The following is a 21,433-nucleotide window of genomic DNA, read 5'->3' as shown; positions in this document are numbered from 1 at the left end:
GTAAAACCTGCAGTTGTTTTAGTTGAGCCGGCTGAATTTTACATTTGCTTTTGTTTTTAAACATACATCTCGAAGCTGCCACACGCATTACTTGTCAGCGCCAGGGAGCCTGACCTTCATGTAGGTCTCACCGGGGTTTCCTTCTGTCAGGGACTGTTGTGAAATATGGCACTTCCTTTTATTTTTTATTTTTAAGCTTTGCTGCTCGTTTTTCTGTTAAGCTTTTCTCAACCTCCAGGTAAAGATTATATCCTGGCTTTTTTTGCACTTTGAGTTAATTCATATGACTTAAAGAATAAGCAGTTCCCCGTGCCATTTTAGCTGTTCGGGGGCCTGAGGGCTTCGTGTTCTGTCAGCGTGGTGTTGGTTTGAGCCAAAACGTTAAAGGAGGAGGAGCCGCCTTCAGCTGGGAGCAGGGTCAAAACACGCTAAGCCGTGACACATTGGATGTTTGGTTTCATGACTTCGGCATTCTGACCGCCTTTTACTGTGATTAATTCATCGGTGCAGTTATTTGCTGGAGTGGATGGCTGGCACGGCAGACGTATCCCTTCATCTCGGTTACTTGGTGCCTGTGTGGGGGGTTTTTGCCCCGTGAGGAGTCCCTGGAGATAACTGCGCTGTTCGCAGCCTCAGTCCCTTTCCTGTGCCCCGGGAGCTCTCTCAAGGCTCACTTCCTAGTCGGAGTTGTTCCAGGAATCCCTCCCCTTTCTCCTTTTCATTTATTATGTTTTTTTTTCCTTTCGGCCGGCCCGAAGGCAGCAGTGGGTGTGTCTGTGAGGCGTGGAGGAGGGCAGGGGCTGCCGGGGGGTGTTCTCGCAGCCGCTCTGTCCGAGGAGCAGCGGAGGGCAGTGCCGCTCGGGTTGCAAACACTCACGTAAGCCTGACCTCTCTCTGTCTCCAGAAAACTGGATTTCCTCTCGGCCTGGTGCACTGCACCTCCCTCAGTATTCCCAGCCCGAGCTAACCCATCCCTCAGCTGCCGAGGGCCATCCCCGCCTTCAATCGCCGCGTTGATGGTGGTCGTTGGCTCCTTACTCAGCAGCCCTGACTTGTTTCTCCTCCTCCCCCGTGTCTTTTGATGCCCTCCCGTTGTGTTCCAGGTGGCAAGCAGCAGTGATGCTAACGCTGGCAAGCAAGCTGAAGCGGGATGACGGTGTCAGAGGCCCCCGTGCGTCCAACCCGGCGTCCGACTCCACTCGCAGGGTGTCTGTCCGCGACAAATTGCTCGTTAAAGGTGAAAGAATATATCGAAATGTGTTGGGATTTACCGGTTTGGGGGTGTGTTGCCAGTAAACAGCACTAAACTGTGTATAAATTCTCACAGGTATTTTTTAAATGTCCTATAGGACACTTGTTTTTGTTGAATAATGAAATGCTAAGCAAGTGTCCTCCTCACTCTGTTGAAAATTAGTCTGTCGTCAATTAAAAGGTGATCAAAAATTGCCACATAAGTGTCACTGAACATATGGGAGGAGAATGTCAACTGAAGTATATTTGCCTCGGTAGGAAGGTGGTTTTTGAGTGAAACCATCACTGCCTGTCACAGGAAAAAACATCCTGAAAGTGCCAACAGTGTTTTGGTGGTTTAATGGCACAGGTCAGAGGCAGTTTTAAAAAGACTGAAAAAGCAGTGCTGGGAGAGATTTTACAGGCCCAAGAGTCACTGTAAGTTGAGTGTGAAATTGTAAATAATAAACCAGTGGTTGTATTGCAGTGTGGTGTGTTTTAGGAAAGGTGCTGTAGGTTTTTACCAGCTGGTGGAGAAAAAGCCCCAAACCTGCTGCTTGGTAGTTGTGGGTAAATGGGGTGGTTAATGAGACAACAGTTAAACTATTTTGTAGTTAAATCAGGGACAGCTCTTTCCTGCACTTAATTTCTTTCTTTTTTTTTTTTTTTTTTGGTAGCATAGATAATACTGTATTTAAAAATCCATGGATGCTGACAGCTTGCAGTTACTTAAACTCAGGTTGACTTCCTCTGGTAATAATTGAATGTTAGTGGCAAAGGATTGTGCTGTTTAGGTTGATGTTTCTGCTGAAGAGGATCAGTGGCAGCACTACTGCTGTTGGTGCTAAGCTGCCACTGTTGGGGTTCATTCCAGTCAGAGGAAATCCACATGTCCTGGTCTTGTTTCAGAATGATTTGGGGCTGACAGGGCTGTAATTGCCTGACTGATATTACCTAACTAGCAGTGCATATGGTTTTTTTCCCAAGTGAGGGTAAATTCTGTCAGATATCTGGAGCAGGGTGTCAGTGCAAAGGCTGCTGCCTCAGGGCACTGGGGAATGCCTCAGCTTGACTGTAGGAATGGTGGATCCACAGTTTTCTCTCTGGATTGTTTTAAAGACAGGAAAGTTTTATATGCTTTAAAGCATGGTTGTGATCGCGCTCACACTTCCAGTTTGAAAATCCTCATTTAACTTCAGTTCTGAGGGGGAAAGGTTCAGGCAGGAGGAATAAGCTCTTTAACCAGGCTAAGCTACAAAGCCAAATTACTAAATATATATAATCTGAGATTTTCTCTAACCTACAGGTATAGACTTGAGGGGAAGATGGCAGTGTGAAATAAATACCCTTCCTGTGAGATGCCTGAGAAGTTTTACTCTGCCCTTAGAGCAATCATGTTTTTGAAAACCATACCCAAGTCTGCAGGGGAGGAAGAGAATGTAATCTGTAGAAAATTTATATTGAGATTTTAATTGTAGTTGCTGTGGCTGTGCTAGCAAACCAGCTATCTAAGTAAAACTAAGTATTTTTAAAAAACTACGTAAAACTAAGCATTTAAACTAACTGAGTTCAGACGAAGTATTGAACAAGCCCCAGAGTGACAAATGTTAAAAAGCAGGTCAGTGCTCACATGGCTGTGACAAGCACAGAGTGCTGGATCCTGATCTGACTGTGCATGGAAGTTTTCATCCCTGCTGTGAGGTGAGTGGTGTAGGTCCCTTCAAGAGTCACCATCAAAGGCATTGGGGAAAATGTGCCTGAATATGAATTTGCAGAAGCACACAAAGGTTGTTGGCAGAGTTTATGCTACTGCTTACTGCATGGGTAACACAGGTAAAGGAAAATCAAATTAGAGTCAATTTAAAGTGATGTATGCGGAGGCTGGAATGAGAAGAGCAAAGGGATAAAGGTGAAGGAAACTCTTGGTTGAGTCAGGAGGTTCAGGGTGAAATCCCTTCATTTCCAAACTCCTCAGGAGGAGTTTCAGTGCAGCTGGACCCAGTCTCAGGCTTGGACTCGACAGTTACATCTTAAAGACTTAGCAGAACTTAATTATGAAAGCATTTAAGTGTTATTAATCAGCTGTAAACATAATGTGGATTGAAGATAATGAGATGTATACTGTTCTATAGCATGTTCAAATCAATGCGCATAGATACACACACAAATGTGCAAAGGTAGCACACACACATGTGGATATGAGTGCCTACATGGGAATACATATTTTAAAAAATCCCCCCCCCAGAATCAATGAGATAGTCCTGTTAGTCCCTTTTTGGGGATTACTGGAATTTTCTGAAATCCAGGTGGAATGGTGCCATTTCACGCAGGCTGTCATGCAGCTAAGGAATGTTCCAAAGCCATCAGGGAATGACTGATTATTCCTCCTGCCAGCTCCCACCTTGTCCAGGCAGCAGGAGTTCCTGGTACAGTTCAGGAATGCTTCACCACCCAGCTCTGGTGCAAAGGCCAGGGCTTGGTAGGAATTGCTGGAATTGCAGAGCAGGGCAGAGGTTGGGAGAGAGGATGTATCACCACAATCACGGTGCTCTCCCAAAGGAGCTTCAGGAGCAGCTGTCAGTCTGCTGAGGATGTTTCTGGGTGAAATGGGAACCAACAGGAGAAGCAGATCATTCCGGTGTAACTGCTGGAAGTGAGAGGGAAATGTAGTGGGGAAGGTTTGGTGGGGATGTTCTGTTTTAAGCTGCGTGAGTTAAATGTTGACCATTTGTTTACAAAAAAAAGTTTTTAGAATTTGCATCAGCCCTTTGAGATAGATCAGCTGCAGCAGCATCTGGGATGTTGTGGGACAAATGACAGTGGCAGAATGGGGGAAAGGCTCCATCAGGTCAGTGTCCTGCCAACTAATTAGAAAATAATCTCTCCTGCATAAAAGAGGAGAAATCCTGGCCCCTCAGCAAGGGAGGAGGAGGAGATGAGACCCAGAGTGTTCAGCCAGTGGTGAAGCACCACTGTCCTTTTCCTGCTCCCTGGTAAATTGGGGACAGTCTAATCAATCCTGCAGATGGATGTCTGCCAGCTTTGCCAAGGTATTGTCCAGACACAGACAGTGTCTGGTGTTTTTTCTGGAGGTAAATTGCAGCCAGCCTTGTTTGTGTTGATGGAGTGCAGTCCAGGAGGGCAGTGCAGGATCTCTGGAGGATGTGCTGTCACAGTGACACCGTGCAGCCCCCAGCTGTGATGTGTCCCCTGCCTGCTCAGTAGGTCAGTGCTGTTTTGACTGAGGTGATCACCACCCTCCCAGCCACCCACAAGTGTAGGTGATGCTTACAAACCAGCTGCATGCCGCCTGAAAGTAGGAAAAATAGGCACTGTGAGGGTGAAGGAACATCTCAGTTGGGATTTGAAACAGTGTTGTCAGGCACTGATCTTGACTTTATTGATGGATGCACGTTAAACAGGCTTTGTTCCACTCTTGGGGAAAAGCTGCTCTTAAAATCCTGGTGCCTTCTGTTGGTTCTGCCCTTAAGTTGTTCCTTTGGTTGCTTACATCCAGCATTGTTACAGATTCAGGTATCAGTCCTGTCTCAGGATACTTGGGTTATTTTATGGACATATCACGAATGGAAATCTCTCCATCACTAAAGCTTTATGTGTAGGAAAGTAATTCCGAGTCATTTGGATATTCTCTTCCAGCTGTAGAGAGGGTCTAGTAAAGCACAGCTTTGTTCAAAATTGTGTGACTCATCTGTGCATCTGTTCTCACTGCATTTCCATCTGGGCTCAGATGGAGAGTACGGCCCTAATTCTGTAGGCCTAGCACCTAAATTAAAACAGAGCAAGCAGTGCAATCGCTCCAGCAGCTTTCATTTTGTTCTGTGCTGCAGAGGCAATTTTTAATGTTCTCTTCATCTCTAAGGGGAACTTCATTAAGCTGGGAGCAGAGGCCACATGACTGCTCCTCCAGGATGGCAAGCATGCAGTGCTGAACTTGAAAGCAGATCCTCTCTGAAATTTAAAAAGGGCTGAGGACAAACCAAAGTGGTGTTTAAGATTGATATTGTATGATGAAGGTGACTGCTAGATGGAATTGAAGATGGAGAGCGTGCCAGGATGGCAGCAGCAGCTCATGGATCACAGAGCTTGTCTCTTAGGCTGCATTTTTGGTAGTGCACAGAAACTTCATTGTTCAGTTTTATATTACTGCTGCTGCTTAGCTTGATTGTGGCAACTTGAAATAACTTAATGTATGTGAAAACGAGTTAACGAGGTTTATTATTTATTCTCTTTCTTCAAGCCTTCAAAAATGGTAAGATTCCCCTCCTCACAAGACCAGGTGAGGAGAGTTGAGAGGAGAGAAAATACTTTTTTTTTTCTTACACTGGTTTATACAGTTCAGAGGACCTAAGTTGGGAATGCTATAAAGAGAGATGGATAAGAATTAGGAGGCAAACAGCATTTCTGGGGTTAACAGAATATTGGAATTAGTATTTAGAAAGTGGAATTTTTATGAGTGTCAAGGTGTTTAGTCTTTATCTCCAGAAGTCTTAAAGAAGTTAATTAAAGAGGGACCTAAACAGGAGAGGGGGCTTTTTGAAGAAAGCCAGAGAGAAGCACTACTGCTGTGGATGAGAATGTTCACTTGAGGAAATAATGCTTTTATTTGGTGTGCTTAGAGCCAAACTCCAGCAGGAAGCATGGAGGCTGATTTTTGTGGAAGACTTAGTAAACAAAACACTGCTGAATTCTGATTCGGGGAGGTGAGGGAGCAGAGCCGTGGGACTGTGGTGTGTGCATTGAACATTCATAAACCTTGTACACACAGCCGCAGTGTTCCTATTTCTGTCTCGAGAACTGTCATGGGTAGGGAGAGTTATTGTTTGTGAAATCATTTATAAATAACTCTGGTTGCTTGTGTTAGGCTTAGAAGCAGCTCAGGAACTGTGTAGAAGAGAGAAAAGCTGGGACATAATTCATTTGCATTCAGCTCTTCCAGTGTTTGTGTTGGGCTTAAGTTTAAGCCTCACCTTTTTAATGGTTTAAAATAGCATTTGGAGCTGTTCAAGCAAGGGTGTAGTGGGTCAAGAGCAGGACTCAGCAGGTACACCTCCACTTGGGCTGCTCCTGCCTCAGGTCACACAAGCTTTTGGGAACACCAGATGGACTGTTGGAAGTTTCCTGAGACTTGCATTTTCTGCTTGTCTCGTCATCTTAATGGTGTGACTTTTTGAGACATAGATGCAAATTCTTCACAGAATGGCCGTGAAAAGTAGTCAGACTGAATTTTCTGCACTGTTTAGCTGCAGTGACGGTCATTTCTTGTAAGAGGAGCTCAGAAAAACTTTGGGTCAGTTCTTTAATATTGGAGCTCTTGGAAGTTCAATGCATTGAAGCTCTTTGTCACTCCCATGCTTGGCTTGTTTGCAGATCTCTGTTAAATAAGTTGGCAGCCGGCACAGGGGGTGTTTCCTTACAGGCAATGCTCATGTGGAGTTGCTGCTTTATGCAGAAGATGCGCACGTTAAAACATCAGCGTCTTAATGGAGCTTGGTCAAAATGTTTGCCTTCTGAGCAGCGACATACAAAAATGGTTCTAGTGTCAACATTGCCACTACCACAGAGACACAGAATTGGGAAAACTCTCAAGCACTGAGCTTTGGCCTGTTTAATGTGCTTGTTAATTGGTGAATAACCAGTGTTTGCTCACATGGAACAATTAATGGTAGCATCTGTTGCCTTACTTGCTGCTTTAAACATTTAGATTATTGAAGCAGATCCTTAACTGCTTTATCTTTGAGGTGGTTTCATTTTTAGTTTCAGTGCCTTGTTGCAGAGTTCATTAGAAACCTCAGTTTTGGGCCATTTGCCTTTGTTACCAACACTTGTGTGTGGATTTATTATCACAGCGTTCCCACCTGTTGGCACACAGTGCTCCCTTCTCCTGGGCATGAGCGTTTTGTTTGCATGTTTTCACTAGAAAAATCACTCGTTCTCGTGCCAAGACGGAGAGAAGCACGGAAGTGGGAACACATTCCAGGGAATTTTCACACTTCAAAGGAACTCTGGTGATTGTAAACTCTCTGCTAAACCTTGGAGGAGGCAGAAGTGAGGCCGTGGCTCAGCAGTACTCATCTCAGCACTTGCTGGGGCTGAACATGCTCTGCCCTTAAATGTCTCCCTTTTTTGGGATCAGGGAAAGGGCAGGCAGGATTCGTTAAGCTGAACATCACCCAGGCGCAGAAGCAATAAAGGAAAGCAGTCAACGCCTTAAAATAATTGAATCAGGGCCTAAACTTTGCACTCTGGTGAAGATTGATGTGCCTTCCACTAGGAAAGGCTGGTGAATTCAAAGAAAGAAGTGAGGGAATAATCTGACAAAAAGTGTTCATAGCTGCAGCCTTCGGGGCTTGGTTGTCACGTCTGTTTTATCAACCAGGAAGGGAAAATTGAAGTAAAGTCCTTGATTACAGCCGAAATTACATTTTTGTGTGTGTGTTTTATAAAGACAGTACTTGAGCAAGGTATGGCTCCAGCGCTGTCTTTCATGGCTTTGGTTAAATCAGCTCTGGCTGCAAGTGTGAGATTTTAAAAGAGTGAAGTTGTGAATTTTTGAGGTAAGCGTGAAGCACGGTGCTTCCGTTCTGGTGGGTTTTTTTCCTCTTGGTGTAGTAGGCTGCAGATGCAGGGTGTGCCAAGCACAAGGGAGATGGTGGTGCCTTGGGAAGGCTCACCTGGATCAGAGAGTGAACAGAGCTAGAAAGTAAAGCAGATGATTATTTGAAAGGCATTTAAGGGTACACCTTGGGCAGGACAAGAGCCTGACCAGTGCTGCACCCAAGGTGGGCTTGGAATGGTCACAAAATGAGCAAGGTCTTACTCTTCTCTAAGTTTTGGTCCATTTGCATATCGGGGTTTAATTGTCCAGTTCCAGCTGCAGATTATGAAGTCCCATCCTTCCTGTTTCTCTCTTCGGTCCCCCGTTGTTTGTGCTTTTGGGCCTGAAAACTTGTAACAGTTGTCCTTGGCATCCATCTGAAAAAGGATTTGTTTTGTCTCCCTACTCCATGAAGAGAGCTGACTGACACTGTGAGGCTCAGAACTGCACCCCTAGGCAGCTGAGAATCTAAAAAACATGAAAGCTAAAATTTAAAGCATCAGTAGGAATCAAATAAGCATCATTCCCACTGCAGAGAAATGCCAGGTTTGGGAGCATGGGTGGCAGGAGGAGTTCTGGAGGGTTAATGAGAGTTGTGATGAGATCAGTTTGGGTTCAGTGCCAAGAATTCTGAATGACAGTTGCCTTCAGTTGTGTGTTTCTGAGAGTTGGGATTGAAATCTCTTGCGTGTTGTCAGCCCAAATAAATGGGGCTGTGCCTGTGGAGGCCTGAAAGCAAAGTTAGAAGTGGAAAATAAGACCACAGGAAAAGCCAAAAATATACTCAATTTGATTTCCTCTAGGACTTCAGAAGTAAAGGGGGGAGATACCTTGTAATTGAAAGTAAGATTGCAGTAAAATACACAAAAGCAGGAGCTCTTCCAGGGAAGGTGGCTTGACAGGCTTAGGAATACACTTCATTTCCTAGGGGCTGTGGAACAGAATCAGGATGCTTCCTTTCTTTTATGAATTTTAAGCTCAGGAAATAAATAAAAGGAAAATTTAATTGAATAGGAGTGCATATCAGTAACAAAAACTGCTTTGGAAATGGCAGTGCTCTGTGTGGTAGCCGTCCTGGTGCTTCAGTCTTGGCAGAGCTGAGCTCCCCATCAAAGGAGGATACATTTGCCATGTCTGTAGGGCAGATGAGCATTTTTAGTAATGAATTGAGTGGCTTAAAGAGAAATTTCAAGGTAAACTTCCACTGCAGCTTAATTATATTTTTAAGTAAAATTGGATTTACGGGTTGGTTTAAATTAGATCTGCCAATTTGGACTTGAAGAAGGGCTTTATGCTTGCATAAATAATGGTTTTGTTTTGGTTTTTTTTTTCTCTCCTTTCAACAGAGGTTGCAGACCTTGAAGCTAATTTACCTTGTGAGTATAACATTTAATAGTATATATTTTAAGGGGGAAAGGACCATTGAAGTGAAAATTTTGACTGAAGTATGAATGCTAATGGTATTTGTTAACTCAGGGGAAGCTGTTCAAAGCTCCACCGCTCCGGCTTGAATAGATTTTCTCTGTTGCTTCCCCTTGTGGAGTTGTGGAGGGCTGGGCCCTCGTTTGTGTCCTTTGGAAGGAGTGTTGATAATTTGCCTCCAGTTTTTGATTGCTGGGGAGTGGCAGCAAAACTTCCATAAGGCACCCAAAAGCTTCCTGGGACTCAAGGGTGCAGTTGGTGTCTCACTCCTGTTCTTTCTTTATTTTTTCATTTTTGAAACAGGAGATTCTGATTTAGGGGCAGAGCAAATAGCTCAGCTCCCAGGGTACGTGGAGTCAACCTGCAGGTTTTTCACTTCAAGATGTAATGTCTTTATTAAACAGTGAAAATAGTAATGAAAACTGATTTTTCTAAGAATGATCCATATTCCCTAAAACAAAAAAAAAAGGCAAGATAATATGGTTTTACACCTGGAATCTTACTTGACATATCAGCCTGCCTTAAAGGCAGTTATAGAGAATTTACACAGAGTAACTTCAGGTAAACTTTTTACAGTGTAGGTTGTCTTGTTGGGTGACAAATACCTGAAGGATGTGTGATTTCAGTTACTGCAGTGTGAGTGCATTACTGGGGTTTGTGCATGGTTCTAGGTAAGTTTTTTCAGACAAATAGGATTTATAACTATGATACTATTTAGCTCCTTGGCTACAGAAAAGGAACAGCCAGCTTGCTTGATGGGTTAAGAAGCTGAAGACTGCATAATATGGGTGTTAAAATACCCTTGGTAGACTTGTCTCCTCATGCCAGCCAACAGTAGAGCACTCATTGTCTGATGTAAATTATTCTTTTGCTTCACAGGTACATGTAAAGTGAATTTTCCTGACCCAAACAAGCTCCATTACTTTCAGCTAACTGTAACCCCAGGTAATTTTTTTCACCGTGTTACTTTTGTTTCTGTGTGTGTTGGTGTTTAGGAAGTGTAATTCCAATAAAGCTTCGAGTCAAAGCAAGTCTGGCTGTAATAGTGATTATTTCGTTGGTGGGATGGAGAAACTGGGCTGAGTTTTGACAACCAGATTCCACTAAAAAGGCCTTCAAAAGTGAGTAGGGTTAGGAAATACTCAGATCTTGTTTGCTTACTTTGATTGAGAACCTTTTTCCTCTCAGCCAGTTTCAAGCCGCCTTGATTTATTTTTGCAATACAACCCTGTTAGGTTGTGTGTTTTCTTGTAGTGATTTTTTGGTTCTGCAGAGGTGTGGAGAGAGGTTGGTCAGCAGTGTAACACTGCTGGAAAACTTCAAACCTAGGCATGCCTGCAGATGCTTAACAAGGAGGAATCTCCTTTGAGTCTTTGATTGTTCAAATATGTGAAATCAGTTTTTTTGTTATTAACACAACTCGGGTATCCTGGGAAGCTCTTGCTGGCAAGCTGCTCAGTAGAAAGCATTTTCATAAATTATCATTTCCATGTAAGTTTCTTAATAGCCACCTGAAATTGGCGTTTTCCGTGCATTTTGGTATAGCAGGTTGTGTTTTAGGGATGAAGTTGCATGGAGGTTTGTTTAAACTTCACACGCACTCCTTGTGTTTGTGCTGAAATGAGAGCGTTGCTGCGTGCAGCGCACTGAATGGTTGGAGTTGGATGTGCTGGGATCAGTGTCCCCCTGCCTGCTCGTTCTTGTGGGTGCCCATTTTCTGTAGATGCCTTCTGACAGCAGAATTTGGGTGCGGTGTGTCAGTCACCCTGGTGTATTAGCTGGAGACAGCGTGGTGTGTGCCCCTCATGGAGTGCCTGGAATGTTTCTGTCATCCAGTACTCGGGAGCCAGAGCAGCACTAGGTGTCACTGTTGCTTTTCGTGAGCCCAGACCAACTGGCCCTTCCTCCAGCAGAAATTTTGGGTGGTCTCCCTTAACGTGTCCATTCATGTGACTCCCTTTTGTGATGGAAAAATGAGTGAGGCTGCCCTTGTGTCAGTGTAATTAAAAATAAATGCAAGAGCTAACCTAGAACTTTGGCCCTGTCGTTCTGTGTAGGAGTCGTGCTCACATTTACTTGGTGGGTGTTAATTCTGCTCGCACCAAATGCCCTTCAGTTTACATGATGCCATTTTATTATATTTTGGAAAGGAGCATCACTGTGCAGATGAGTGATCTGTGAAAAAGCTGTCCTCACTCCAAGGTGTCTAAATCCTAGGAATTGTTTTGTCTGTTCACTGCTGTGCAGCAGGAGGCTGCAGGCAGAAACCAGCTGTTGAATGCAGAGCATGGGTTTTGTGCCAGCTTCATTGCTGAAATGATCCTGCCAATGAGATGATCTTAATTAACATTTTGTTGCTCTAAATATAGCTGCACAGCTGAAGTCTCTGCAGTGGCAGCCTGCCCCAAGTAAACATCTATTTTCAGGTGTAGAATCTTGTGATCAGCCATAGCTTAGCACTCTAAAGGCAGAACACAATACAGACCAAGAAAATCTTGGTGGTTTTCTGCCTCACTTCAATACTGAAGTTTGCTCTAGTGTATTCTAAATCTTAGTTTTCCTTGTGGCAGCAGAGTGGTTGTCACAGAAGTTTTATGGCTCAAGCAGGCTTGAGCCAATTCTTTTTGTATTGTCTGAACAGTATTGCATGAATCTTGACTCGTTCTATAAAGTCATTTTGAATGTGGCTGGTCCTGAAAGGACGGTAAAAGAAGCTTCTTTAGGCTTTCACCAAAAGACTAATTTGAATAAGAAAATAAACTTGACCTCCAAGCAGAAATCCTTCCCAGGTCCCTTTCTCAGCACCTCTCACAGCAACCTTTCCCAGCCAGTATTTACTGCTGCAAAATTATCCTGCTGACAAGAGGTTTTTAATTGAAAATGGTTTTGTAGAAAATCTTGATGAGGGTGGCTGCTTTTTTTCCCACATAATTGAAGAAATTCCAATCCCTGTATGCTCCAGCTTTCTGCAGTGCACCGTCAGTGAGTATTTAGCAGCACATGCTAGAAAATGGCTAAGACTTGGATTTTTCTGCTGCAGTGGACAAAAGTCTGTGATCTCAATCTGGGCATGGCTGGGTTGAAGTTTCTCTTCCCTTTTGTCATCTGAAACTGTTGTTCTGCCTTTGAAAAATATCCTTGTGCCACCACTCGCCTCTTGTTTACTCATTTTTGCCCCAGTATCATACAGGATTAAAATCTAGGGAAAATAAGGAGATAGATGCTTAGAATCCAGGTTTGCTGTTTTGGTATTTGGAGCACAAAATTGGAAGCTGAGGACTAAAACACAGTAATGACCTGGAAAAAAAAAATAAAGGAGGTGACTTTAGGTAGCTTATAAGTGAAAAATCCCAGAAGAGTAAGTGCAGTGAATGTGATTTCCCTGCAGTTTCCAGGCTGTTGGACTGGTGTGAGGTTGGTGTAGATATTTCAGTGACACTCTAGGGGAATTAATAAAGACCATGTTTTCTGGTGAAATGCTCACAAATATTGGTGAGCATGGCTGATTCAGGGAGCTACTATCCAAAGTGCATCCTTTGTGGCCTGCCCTAATTATCTTGCATTTTCTTCCAAAGTGAGGAAATAATTTGGTTAAGTGTTTTCCAGAGCCCTTTCAGGCACTAAAACACCCTACAAACTGCAAGCTAAGATTAGTCAGGTTGTGGGTAATGAAACTTGAGACTGAAGTGGGAGGGATGCTTGCTCTGTTAGTGGAGATTGAAGACATAAATTTAAGCAGTAGGAGGAAAACTGTGGCTCAGACATACTCCCTTTTCAGCAGAAGTCTCTGTGGCCAGCTTCCTAAGTTATGTGTTAAAGCTGTTTCATTTGATGGCTTTATTTATAGCTCTTTCCTCACTGTTAACTCTGCCAGAACTTTTTTTTCCCACCACTTTTCCGTGCCTGAAAAATTGAGGATTTCTCTCCCAGTCTGAGAACCTGAGATGCTGAAAGATGACTTCATTGTGAAAGGTTATCTTGTTAATGCAGTGCAAGATTTCTGGCTGGCTACTGAGGCTCTCCTGAATTTTAAATATATATTTTTCATGATTGGTAATGAAGGGCTTTATTGTTGCTTTACAAAGCCAGAGGGAGAGTTGTATAAAAGAGGAGAGGAGAGATGCCTTGCTCTCCTAATTGTATAAATATGTCCTTACTTATTTGATAGCAGAGCCAGTAGCTTACCCAGTGTGGTTTGTGATTAGTGCTGGTGTGATTGGTGTCAAGGTAAAACCAAAATATCAAATGAGTTGTAATTTGAGGCAGTGATGAATATTGAATTGTCTTGGAGGAAGACTTGATCTGGAAGTTCTCGAGTGTTTGTGTTGGACAGTGATTGCAGTGAATGTCCATTAAGCCTGAGGATTTCTTTGGGTGTAAGACATGTGGATACATCCATCAGTAGGCATTTATTTCATTTTAGCATGGGTGGAATGTGAAGAGCTGCTGCATGCTTTGCTCCAAGTCCAGCAAATCAAGGAACTAGTGAAATTAAGCCAAGGAAAATAACTTTTGTACTTGGAAATGTGATATTTCCTGACACTTGGTTAAAATGGAATATGGTGCTAGATGGTGGATAAAGTGCAATCAGCTGTCAGTGTTCTGTTGGATAAATGTAGTAGTAGAGCTCCTGGGCCTTACTGGACCATTTTCCCAATGATCCCTTTCTGGAACAGTGTCTCACTCTGAGTGTGTTGCACATTTGACAGGTAACAGCTTTACCAAAGGCTGTTTACCAAAGGTGTAAATCACCCCTTACTTGTTCTTCAGTAATGGCTTGCTTTACTGATTTCATCTCTGTATATTTAAAAACAAAAGATAAATGCTTTTATCTTGCTTTTTCTTGTAAAAAATCAGTGCATGGCCCGTTACTTTCTGGTAAAGCACAGCATGCCTAAAATTGCTTAATGCATCCAGCACACTTCAGAATTGAATTGGAGTGGGAATGGAGAATGGATCTGAAAAGCAGATCAGGAGACAGCAACCTGAAGAGGGATTTTAATGACCTACAGTAGACAAGCTAGGTTTTTTTGTGGTCTGGAACAAGCTAGATAATAACAAAATTCTTCTTAGTCTTTCTGTGAACTCTGGATTGTTTCACAGAACATTTCTTTGCAGTGTTGTTTTAAGAAATATAAAAAACCTGCATGATACAATGCTAACCAGTGGTGTGCAGGATTTCTCCAGCTCATTCCAGGGGTCACTGATGTGGTCTTGCCTGCCAGGTGCCACAGTTTCCTTCCTACAGTGAGGTCAGTCCAAGGTTCCTCCAGCTGGGTATCCCTGTTCCTGTGTCAGGGTGGTGGGTTTTTCTGGGACTGTTGGCTCCGCTGACTTCAGATTTCTGCTGTAAAAATGTTGGGAGTGCAGGAAGACATGATGCTCACACATTCCTTGGATTAGGTGGCAGCTGGTGGTGCAACCAGCTTAAGTATTTGATGATAAACCCTGTGCTGTTGTTTTAATCTTGGTGGTTTTCTCTTATGTAACTGTTTTCCTTATTTTCCTTTTTCTAGATGAGGGCTATTACCAAGGGGGAAAGTTTCAGTTTGAAACTGAAGTTCCTGATGCCTACAATATGGTGGTGAGTATTTGTCATTAGTCTCACAGTTGTCATTTTAGATTTTCTTTGCAGGTTACGGGACTTCAGGGGGAGCTTGGCCTTGAGGCTGAGAAAGGATCTTCTGTCTCTTAATAAAATAAGTGTGGAACTGTTCTTGCAGAAGCTCTCGGAAATGCAGATGAGTCAGACCTGAGTGTCCTCCCTTCTGGCTGAGGTTCTGCTCTCTCCTGTTAATTATGAGACCTGCATTTCGTGATTACTCTCATTAAAAAGTTACACATCTAAGAATGAAATAAGGGAACCAAAAGGAAAAGGTTGACAGTTCTATAATCCCCTTCCCTCATTCTTCTGCTTTGTTGTCTTACTTTTGGTGTTGGGAGTTCAGAGTTCTTTCAGGGAGGCTGAAGAATGTGTAGGGGAGGATCCTGGAGAGGAGTTTCAGGGAAGATCTTTGGCTCCTGCTCAGCATTATCTATCTGTAGTAGTTGCAGCCACAACTAGGTAGTGTTTGCAGTTGTGTGGGTTTGGTTGTGGGATGTTTTAAGTTCCCCTTAACTTTACCAAAGAATTTCATTCTGTGAAAGAGGTCACCCTTACTTACTTTGGTGTACTCATTTTATTTCCTTCCATTTTTGTATTCCAGTTGTTCACCTAAACAACACTGCTGCAGGAAAGTGTTTGCTGTGTGTTAACAAAGAGAGTTTTTTGATTCTCAGTTTCCATAATTTAAAAGTCTCTGGTTTGTTACGGCTCCCTGCTCAGCACTGGCAGGAAAATCTACAGCAAACGTTAATTAAATATTTTTAAATTTGAGCGTCTTCCATCCAATACAAAAATAAAAAGTTTTGGAAAAATGCAGGAGGTTGAATGTTGGACTGCGGTGAGGTTATCAATGCAGGTGTGTGCTCCCCAGTATTGCTGAGGCTGTGGTTTGTTTCCTGCCAGGCAGAATGGGACTGAAACAAGTGATGCCTGTTCTCAGGAGAGCTCTGCAGACCTGCCGGGGCTGTCAGCCCACAGGCAAGGCTGGGATATCACACCTCTGCACTGGCCAAAGGAGTGGATCTGTGGAATTGTGATGTAGTGGAGGAGCATAAAATAAATGAAGAGGAGAAATTTGGAAGATTGCGTATTGTGGCCTGCAGCCAAACCACTCCGTGCTTCGCCCTGCGTAGTGTTCAGTTTCAGCCAGTCTCCAGCAGTTCTTCAGAACCTGCTGGTGGGAAGTGGCAACAAATATCTCAGGGCTGGACTGTAGTTCACCCCCAGGAACTTGTTTCCCCATTAGGGTCTCCTGGGAGAATTCTGGTTTTTCCAAACTGTAAAGAGAAGAGCTGGAGTTGCAATTGCAGGCTGGTTCAGCAGAATGCTTTGGGGCTAGCTGGTGTCCAAAGAAAACATTTCTATTAACATTGATTCCGGATTTCTCTTAGGAGCCACATTCCTTCTCTAGGTAAATTTATTCACTAGAGAAGAGTTACAGCTACGGGATACTGATCAAATTAAATATATAAATAATGCTTAATTAAAAAAAAATACAAGATCTGGCGGTACACCTGTCGTTTTAGAGTGCCAATTTATCAAGAACTGAAACTGTTAAATTTAAATGAGGGCTCCCAGGGCAGAAGTGGCTGCTTGGAAATGGAGAAGGAAGTGGATGTGGTCACTGCCGTGGCCCCCAGCTGAGGCTGGATCTACCTGTGCAGCTGGTGGTGTCTGAGGGGAAGGAGGAGTTTGAGCAAGGAAATAAATGGATTTGGGGAGCTTTGTTGTGCAGAATGTCACGGGTGTTCAAGTGAAACATTATCCTGAGGAAATCAAATCTCTGGATTTGTTGGTCTGGGGAGGGTTCAAAGCTGACTTGGAACAAGTTCCGAGGAGAAGTTTTGTCTGAAGGTAAATTCTATGGTAGGGCTGCAGTTGTCCTGTCTGTCTTAAAGGGAAAAAGGAGAGAGAGAAAAACCTTTTTCTTACTGTCAGGAGTGGGTTTTCCTAACTTTCAGCAATGAAAATCACTTTGAAAGGGTAAAGGAGTTCTTTTGTTTCCACAGTACGAAAAATGAGGCACCAGTTAATTCACTGTGAGGATTTGGGGATTTTTTTTTTTTTAAAGATTTTTTTTTATAAAGCTTTTTTTTGACTCATCAATCCATTTCCTGTTTGAAGGTGCATATGGTAGAAATTTTACTCTTCTATCTTGATCTAATGGCATGGAATAAATTCTGCTTTCCCTCGCTTGAGAAGTAGACATCATCTTTCAAAACAATGTGAAAGTCTAGCTAATGAAAAGCTTGTGCTGTTAAAAAAATCTTCTAAGGTGTTTTGGAGGTCAAAAAGTTGGAGACTGTTTTCTGTGAGCCACTTAATTTTCAATAATGCCATGACTGATGTCCCTTGAGTAATTGCACAGAAATGAAGTGGAGGAAAGACAAAATCTGCATGATCAATCCCAGATTTCTTGCGGTGATCAGTGTTTTTTCTTCTAGAACATCTCTTTTAAGTATGTTTTTGGTATCTCAGTGCCATCTCTAACCTTTTCCAAAGAGTCTTAATTAAAAAATGTTCTTAAAAAGGTAATTGGGAAGTTCGGAACAAAATGAGGCAAAACACGTGATGCTGCAGATGCAGCTCTTTGTTTTGCCTCTCGATTGAGGACGTCATTGGAAGAAAGTGGAGGGAGATGGCTCCACATTTATAATCTGTGATTTAATTGAGGTGCTGGTGTGTGCTGATGGATTCCAGGACATTTCCTATCAGAAATGATCTGCCTGATTGAAAGCTGCAAGTCCTAATGGGAGAGCAGGGATGGAGCAACGTGCTGTTGCTAAGCTACTGAAATTTTTACGTCCCACTCTTTATTTACTTCACAAAACTGAAGGAGACTGTACTTCAGAAATCTGTATTTCAGAACCTGACTACAAAATTGAGAAATTTGGTTATCTTGCCTGTGGCTTTTCATTTTAGTGTCTCAAATTCAGCTCTTGACGCATTCCTGTTGGGTTGTGAGCAGGAGGGTCGGCATTTAAAAGAAGTTACTTATTTGGTGTAGTTGTTGTCTTTGCATCCTCTGCTGGTTTTTAACAAATCCCTGATTTGGACAAGCCTTGGTGAAGGTTTTTGGTTTAAATTATTGTCTTAATAGTTAAGTATGAAGAAATTGAATGACTTGGAGTGTTTTCTTTTCCCTGAAGGAGTAAATTTTCTTGGCTTTCTTAAAAGTTTGTTGGTTTTTTTTCCTAAGGAAAAGCCTAATACCAGCCCAGGTTTTTATGAAGAGTTGAGAAAAGCTAAAAGGGGAGAGGAATCTGGTTTGACTCTTGTGGATAATGTATCATTGCCCTAAACATACAAACCCAGGCTGTGAATATCAAACGTATTTGCCTTTTTCTGTTTTATGAGTTATAACAGGGTTTTATCTTCAAGGATAACACAGTAATTTGTTTTCTCTCCTGGCAGCCTCCAAAGGTAAAATGTTTGACAAGAATCTGGCATCCAAACATCACAGAGACAGGAGAAATCTGCCTAAGGTAGGAGCAACATTCTGTTGGAGTTCTTTAACCTCAGGGGTTTCTCTTGTTTGATAAAATATTGGATGTAACTGTCGTGACAGGATTTTTTTCCTGCTGATTCTGCCTGTAACTTCTAGGAGCATAAAAATCTGCTGTAAGTCTCATTCTTGCTGTGCTGTAGAGACCATGTAGAGCCTGGCTTTTCAGGTTCAGACTTAGTGTTTTGTTCTACTTGGGGTAAAAATGTAAACTCCAGCCTAAACAAAATGTAGTTGGATTTTTTTCTTCCCTCCCTCATACCTGAATCGTCCTCAGGCCCTGAGAGAGGCTGTGAGGTTTTGCCCGAGTGTGTGAAGAGCTTGAAAATCCTTTATACTTCAAAAAGGAAGGAAAAAAGTGTTCCTTAAACTTTGACAGTAATTATTCTTCGTTTGCCATTTGTTAATGATAGTATTTGATGTCCACTGATAAGACACATGTGCCAGTTATAACAAAGCAGGGTTGGGGTCAAGAAAAGTCAGAATGTGAGACCTGGAAGTTTACTTTGCCACAGTGAGAGGCTTCTGTTGCTGGGTGGTTTTCCTTGATAGTAAATGTTTCCTCTCCCAAATGAATTTGTGAAATTTTGCAATTTCATCCTCAATGCCTGATGGTGAAATTGGCCAGAAACCAAACAGAAACAGAAGTGAGAAGCCTGCCTGTCATTTTTCAGGTTAATGGCACACAGAAGAAAAAGCAGATGAAGCAGAAGCAAAGCCCATAAGTGAGATTGAAAGCTGTTCTGAAAAATCCAGCACGGTTGTCACCATGTTTAGCTAATCAGTGCTTAAAGAGAAGCTGAATTTTTCCACTAGATGGAAAAGTCAGTTTTGTGCTGTGTTGAAAATGAAGGGTTTTTTTATTGCCCTTCCTAGGCAGGCCAGGCTCGTCAGCCTTAAGATGTTCTGAGTGCAAGTGAAAGAATGAACGAGTGAGCTGTTTGAACCAGAGAACAACAAATAGCAGCCACCAAACCAAAGCTGAAGCTCCAGCTATAGGACAGCATCTTCTGAGGTGCAGTAAAGCCTCACATCCATAAAATCCTAGAGTGACTGGGCTTGGAAAGGGCCTTAAAGCTCATCCCATTTCACCCCCTGCCTGGGGCAGGGACACCTTCCACTAGCCCAGGTTGCTCCAAGACCCATCCAGCCTGGCCTGGAGCACTTCCAGGGATGGGGCAGCCACAATTTTCCCATCTCCTTAAATGGTTTTAATTATAAGAGATTAATGTGGTGTTTGGAGCGTCATAATTCTAATAAAGTCAAGGGATTTTTTTCAGCATTCACACTGAAACAGTTGGGATTGTCAGACAGCTTAACGTACCAAAACTTGGAAATGTCTGGCATTAGATGGAAAAACTAAAATAACTTGATTGCTTTATGCCTGTTAGAGAATGCATTCTATGTATAGTATCTGCAATCAACTTACACAAGAGTCTTTGCGTTCAAATAGCTTCAGTTATTTTTAAAAGCAGAAAAAACATCTTCATCAGGGCTTTTCCCCCACATACCTCCTGCTGTGGTATGTGTTGGTTTGATAATCATCTCTGGATTAAAACATTCTAAATGGTTAAACTTGTGGTCAAGTGTAACAGTTCTGGGCGGGAAAAGTGGAGTTTTTCTGTGCTGTTACCCTGGACCGTATTATTAATGACAGATACTAATTGAGTCTGGCCCATCCTGGATATCACCTCCACTGCACATGTGGATAAAAAAACAAATGTAGGTTTCTCCAGGACTTATCTTCCCCTTACAATAAATTGTAGTCACTTAAGCTGCAACTTGGGTCAGCTGGAATTTGAGAAGGTTTTACACTTACTGGGATCATGCAGTTCCCACTTCAGGAGATGTTTTTGAAAGATCTCTTTAGGATGTATGTATTCTAAAAGAAAAAAAAAAAAATTCCTCAAAGCTTTCTTCCTTGCAGAAATTACTCAAAGAATGAGAAGATACTTGTTGAAATGAAAGCTGAGCAGCTGACTGGCCACATCAGTGGCTGTTTTGGTTACTAAAAGCTCAGAAGCCGTGATTTTGCAGTAGGAACCCAGATAGAAAGATGTGTAATCATAGGCTGGGAGGTCTCCTTAGATCTGGGAAAAGGTTCTGTTTAGGAGCTTGATGGTCATTCCCAGTCTGTAGAAGAAAGAGGCTGCTGCTCTAGAGACACATTCTATCAGCAAACGAAGAATGTGAAACCAAAGGGACACTTGAGTGTTTTTGCTGCTTTCCTGCCAGAGTGCTCTGAGAGGCACAAGTGTCTCCTCAGTCCTGGCTGTGGTGTCCCCAGCTGGAGATGTGCCAGGAGAGCTCTGAAGGCCTTGGGAAGCTGCCAGGCTCTTCATGAGGCTTCACTCATGCTCAGGTGCTCTGTCAGTGAGTATTTTTGTGATTTTACTTTGTGTGTTAGCTTCCTCCTCACTTGGGATTTGGCAGTGAGGTGTGTGGAGGGGCAGAGGGGTCTACTGCCACACAGTTTGACAAGGAACAGACAAAAAGCATGCTTTTGTCATACGGGTACAAACTGCAGCAACAAGATGTTGTTTTTAACGTTGCACAAGTGGTAGTGGCATATTTTATCTTTTGAAAGGCACAGAAATGAGATGAGCCACACAGTTAAGGTGAAATGGGCTTGTCCGGGTTGATCATCCTGTTCCTGAACAAGGTTTGAATTTCCTTGGATATAAACTTGCCATGTTCATTTAATAATGACATAACCTGTATGGTCTAGTCATCTACTGTAATTTAGAAGTTACTTAATACCTGTCAGCCTGGAAATTGCTCAAATCTAATAGTTTAGGAGTGTTTCACTTTAACCCTGTCGTTTCAGTCGCAGGAGCAGCTGCTGGTGGGGAATTTTTGTGCTTTGTTCTGTGAGTTGTGAGTTTTAGGTCACTCCTTACAGAGGAAGGCGTGATTGCGAAATGATGCTTCGAGGAGTTTTTTAGATTCTTTTCATTCAGATTATTACTTTCCTGAGCAAGACTTCAGCTTATTTCTCAATTGTGCTCTGATCCTAAACGTGTCTCCTTCTCGTAACTGCTGAGGTTTGCATCTG

General features: G+C 42.8%; 1 protein-coding gene across 3 annotated transcripts in view; it reads left to right on the top strand.

The window, feature by feature from the left end:
• The window catches only part of UBE2F (ubiquitin conjugating enzyme E2 F (putative)), a 54,050-nt gene that overhangs the window by 751 nt on the left and 31,866 nt on the right, over positions 1–21,433 (top strand). For 2 of the 3 annotated variants that reach the window (XM_066189419.1, XM_066189417.1), the window contains exons 2-6: positions 1,104–1,237; positions 9,193–9,222; positions 10,148–10,213; positions 14,785–14,852; positions 18,288–18,358. In XM_066189419.1, coding sequence (XP_066045516.1) covers positions 1,120–1,237; positions 9,193–9,222; positions 10,148–10,213; positions 14,785–14,852; positions 18,288–18,358 — 353 coding nt within the window. In that variant the 5' untranslated portion in view covers positions 1,104–1,119. The remainder of the gene's footprint in view (positions 1–1,103; positions 1,238–9,192; positions 9,223–10,147; positions 10,214–14,784; positions 14,853–18,287; positions 18,359–21,433) is intronic. The other variant, XM_066189418.1, reaches the window with a different exon arrangement.

Source organism: Chamaea fasciata, unplaced genomic scaffold (assembly GCF_029207755.1).
Source record: "Chamaea fasciata isolate MVZ Bird 193981 ecotype frontalis unplaced genomic scaffold, bChaFas1.0.hap1 SCAF_8, whole genome shotgun sequence".
NCBI classification, from domain to species: Eukaryota; Metazoa; Chordata; class Aves; order Passeriformes; family Sylviidae; genus Chamaea; species Chamaea fasciata.
This window is presented reverse-complemented; position numbering and strand designations above follow the sequence as displayed.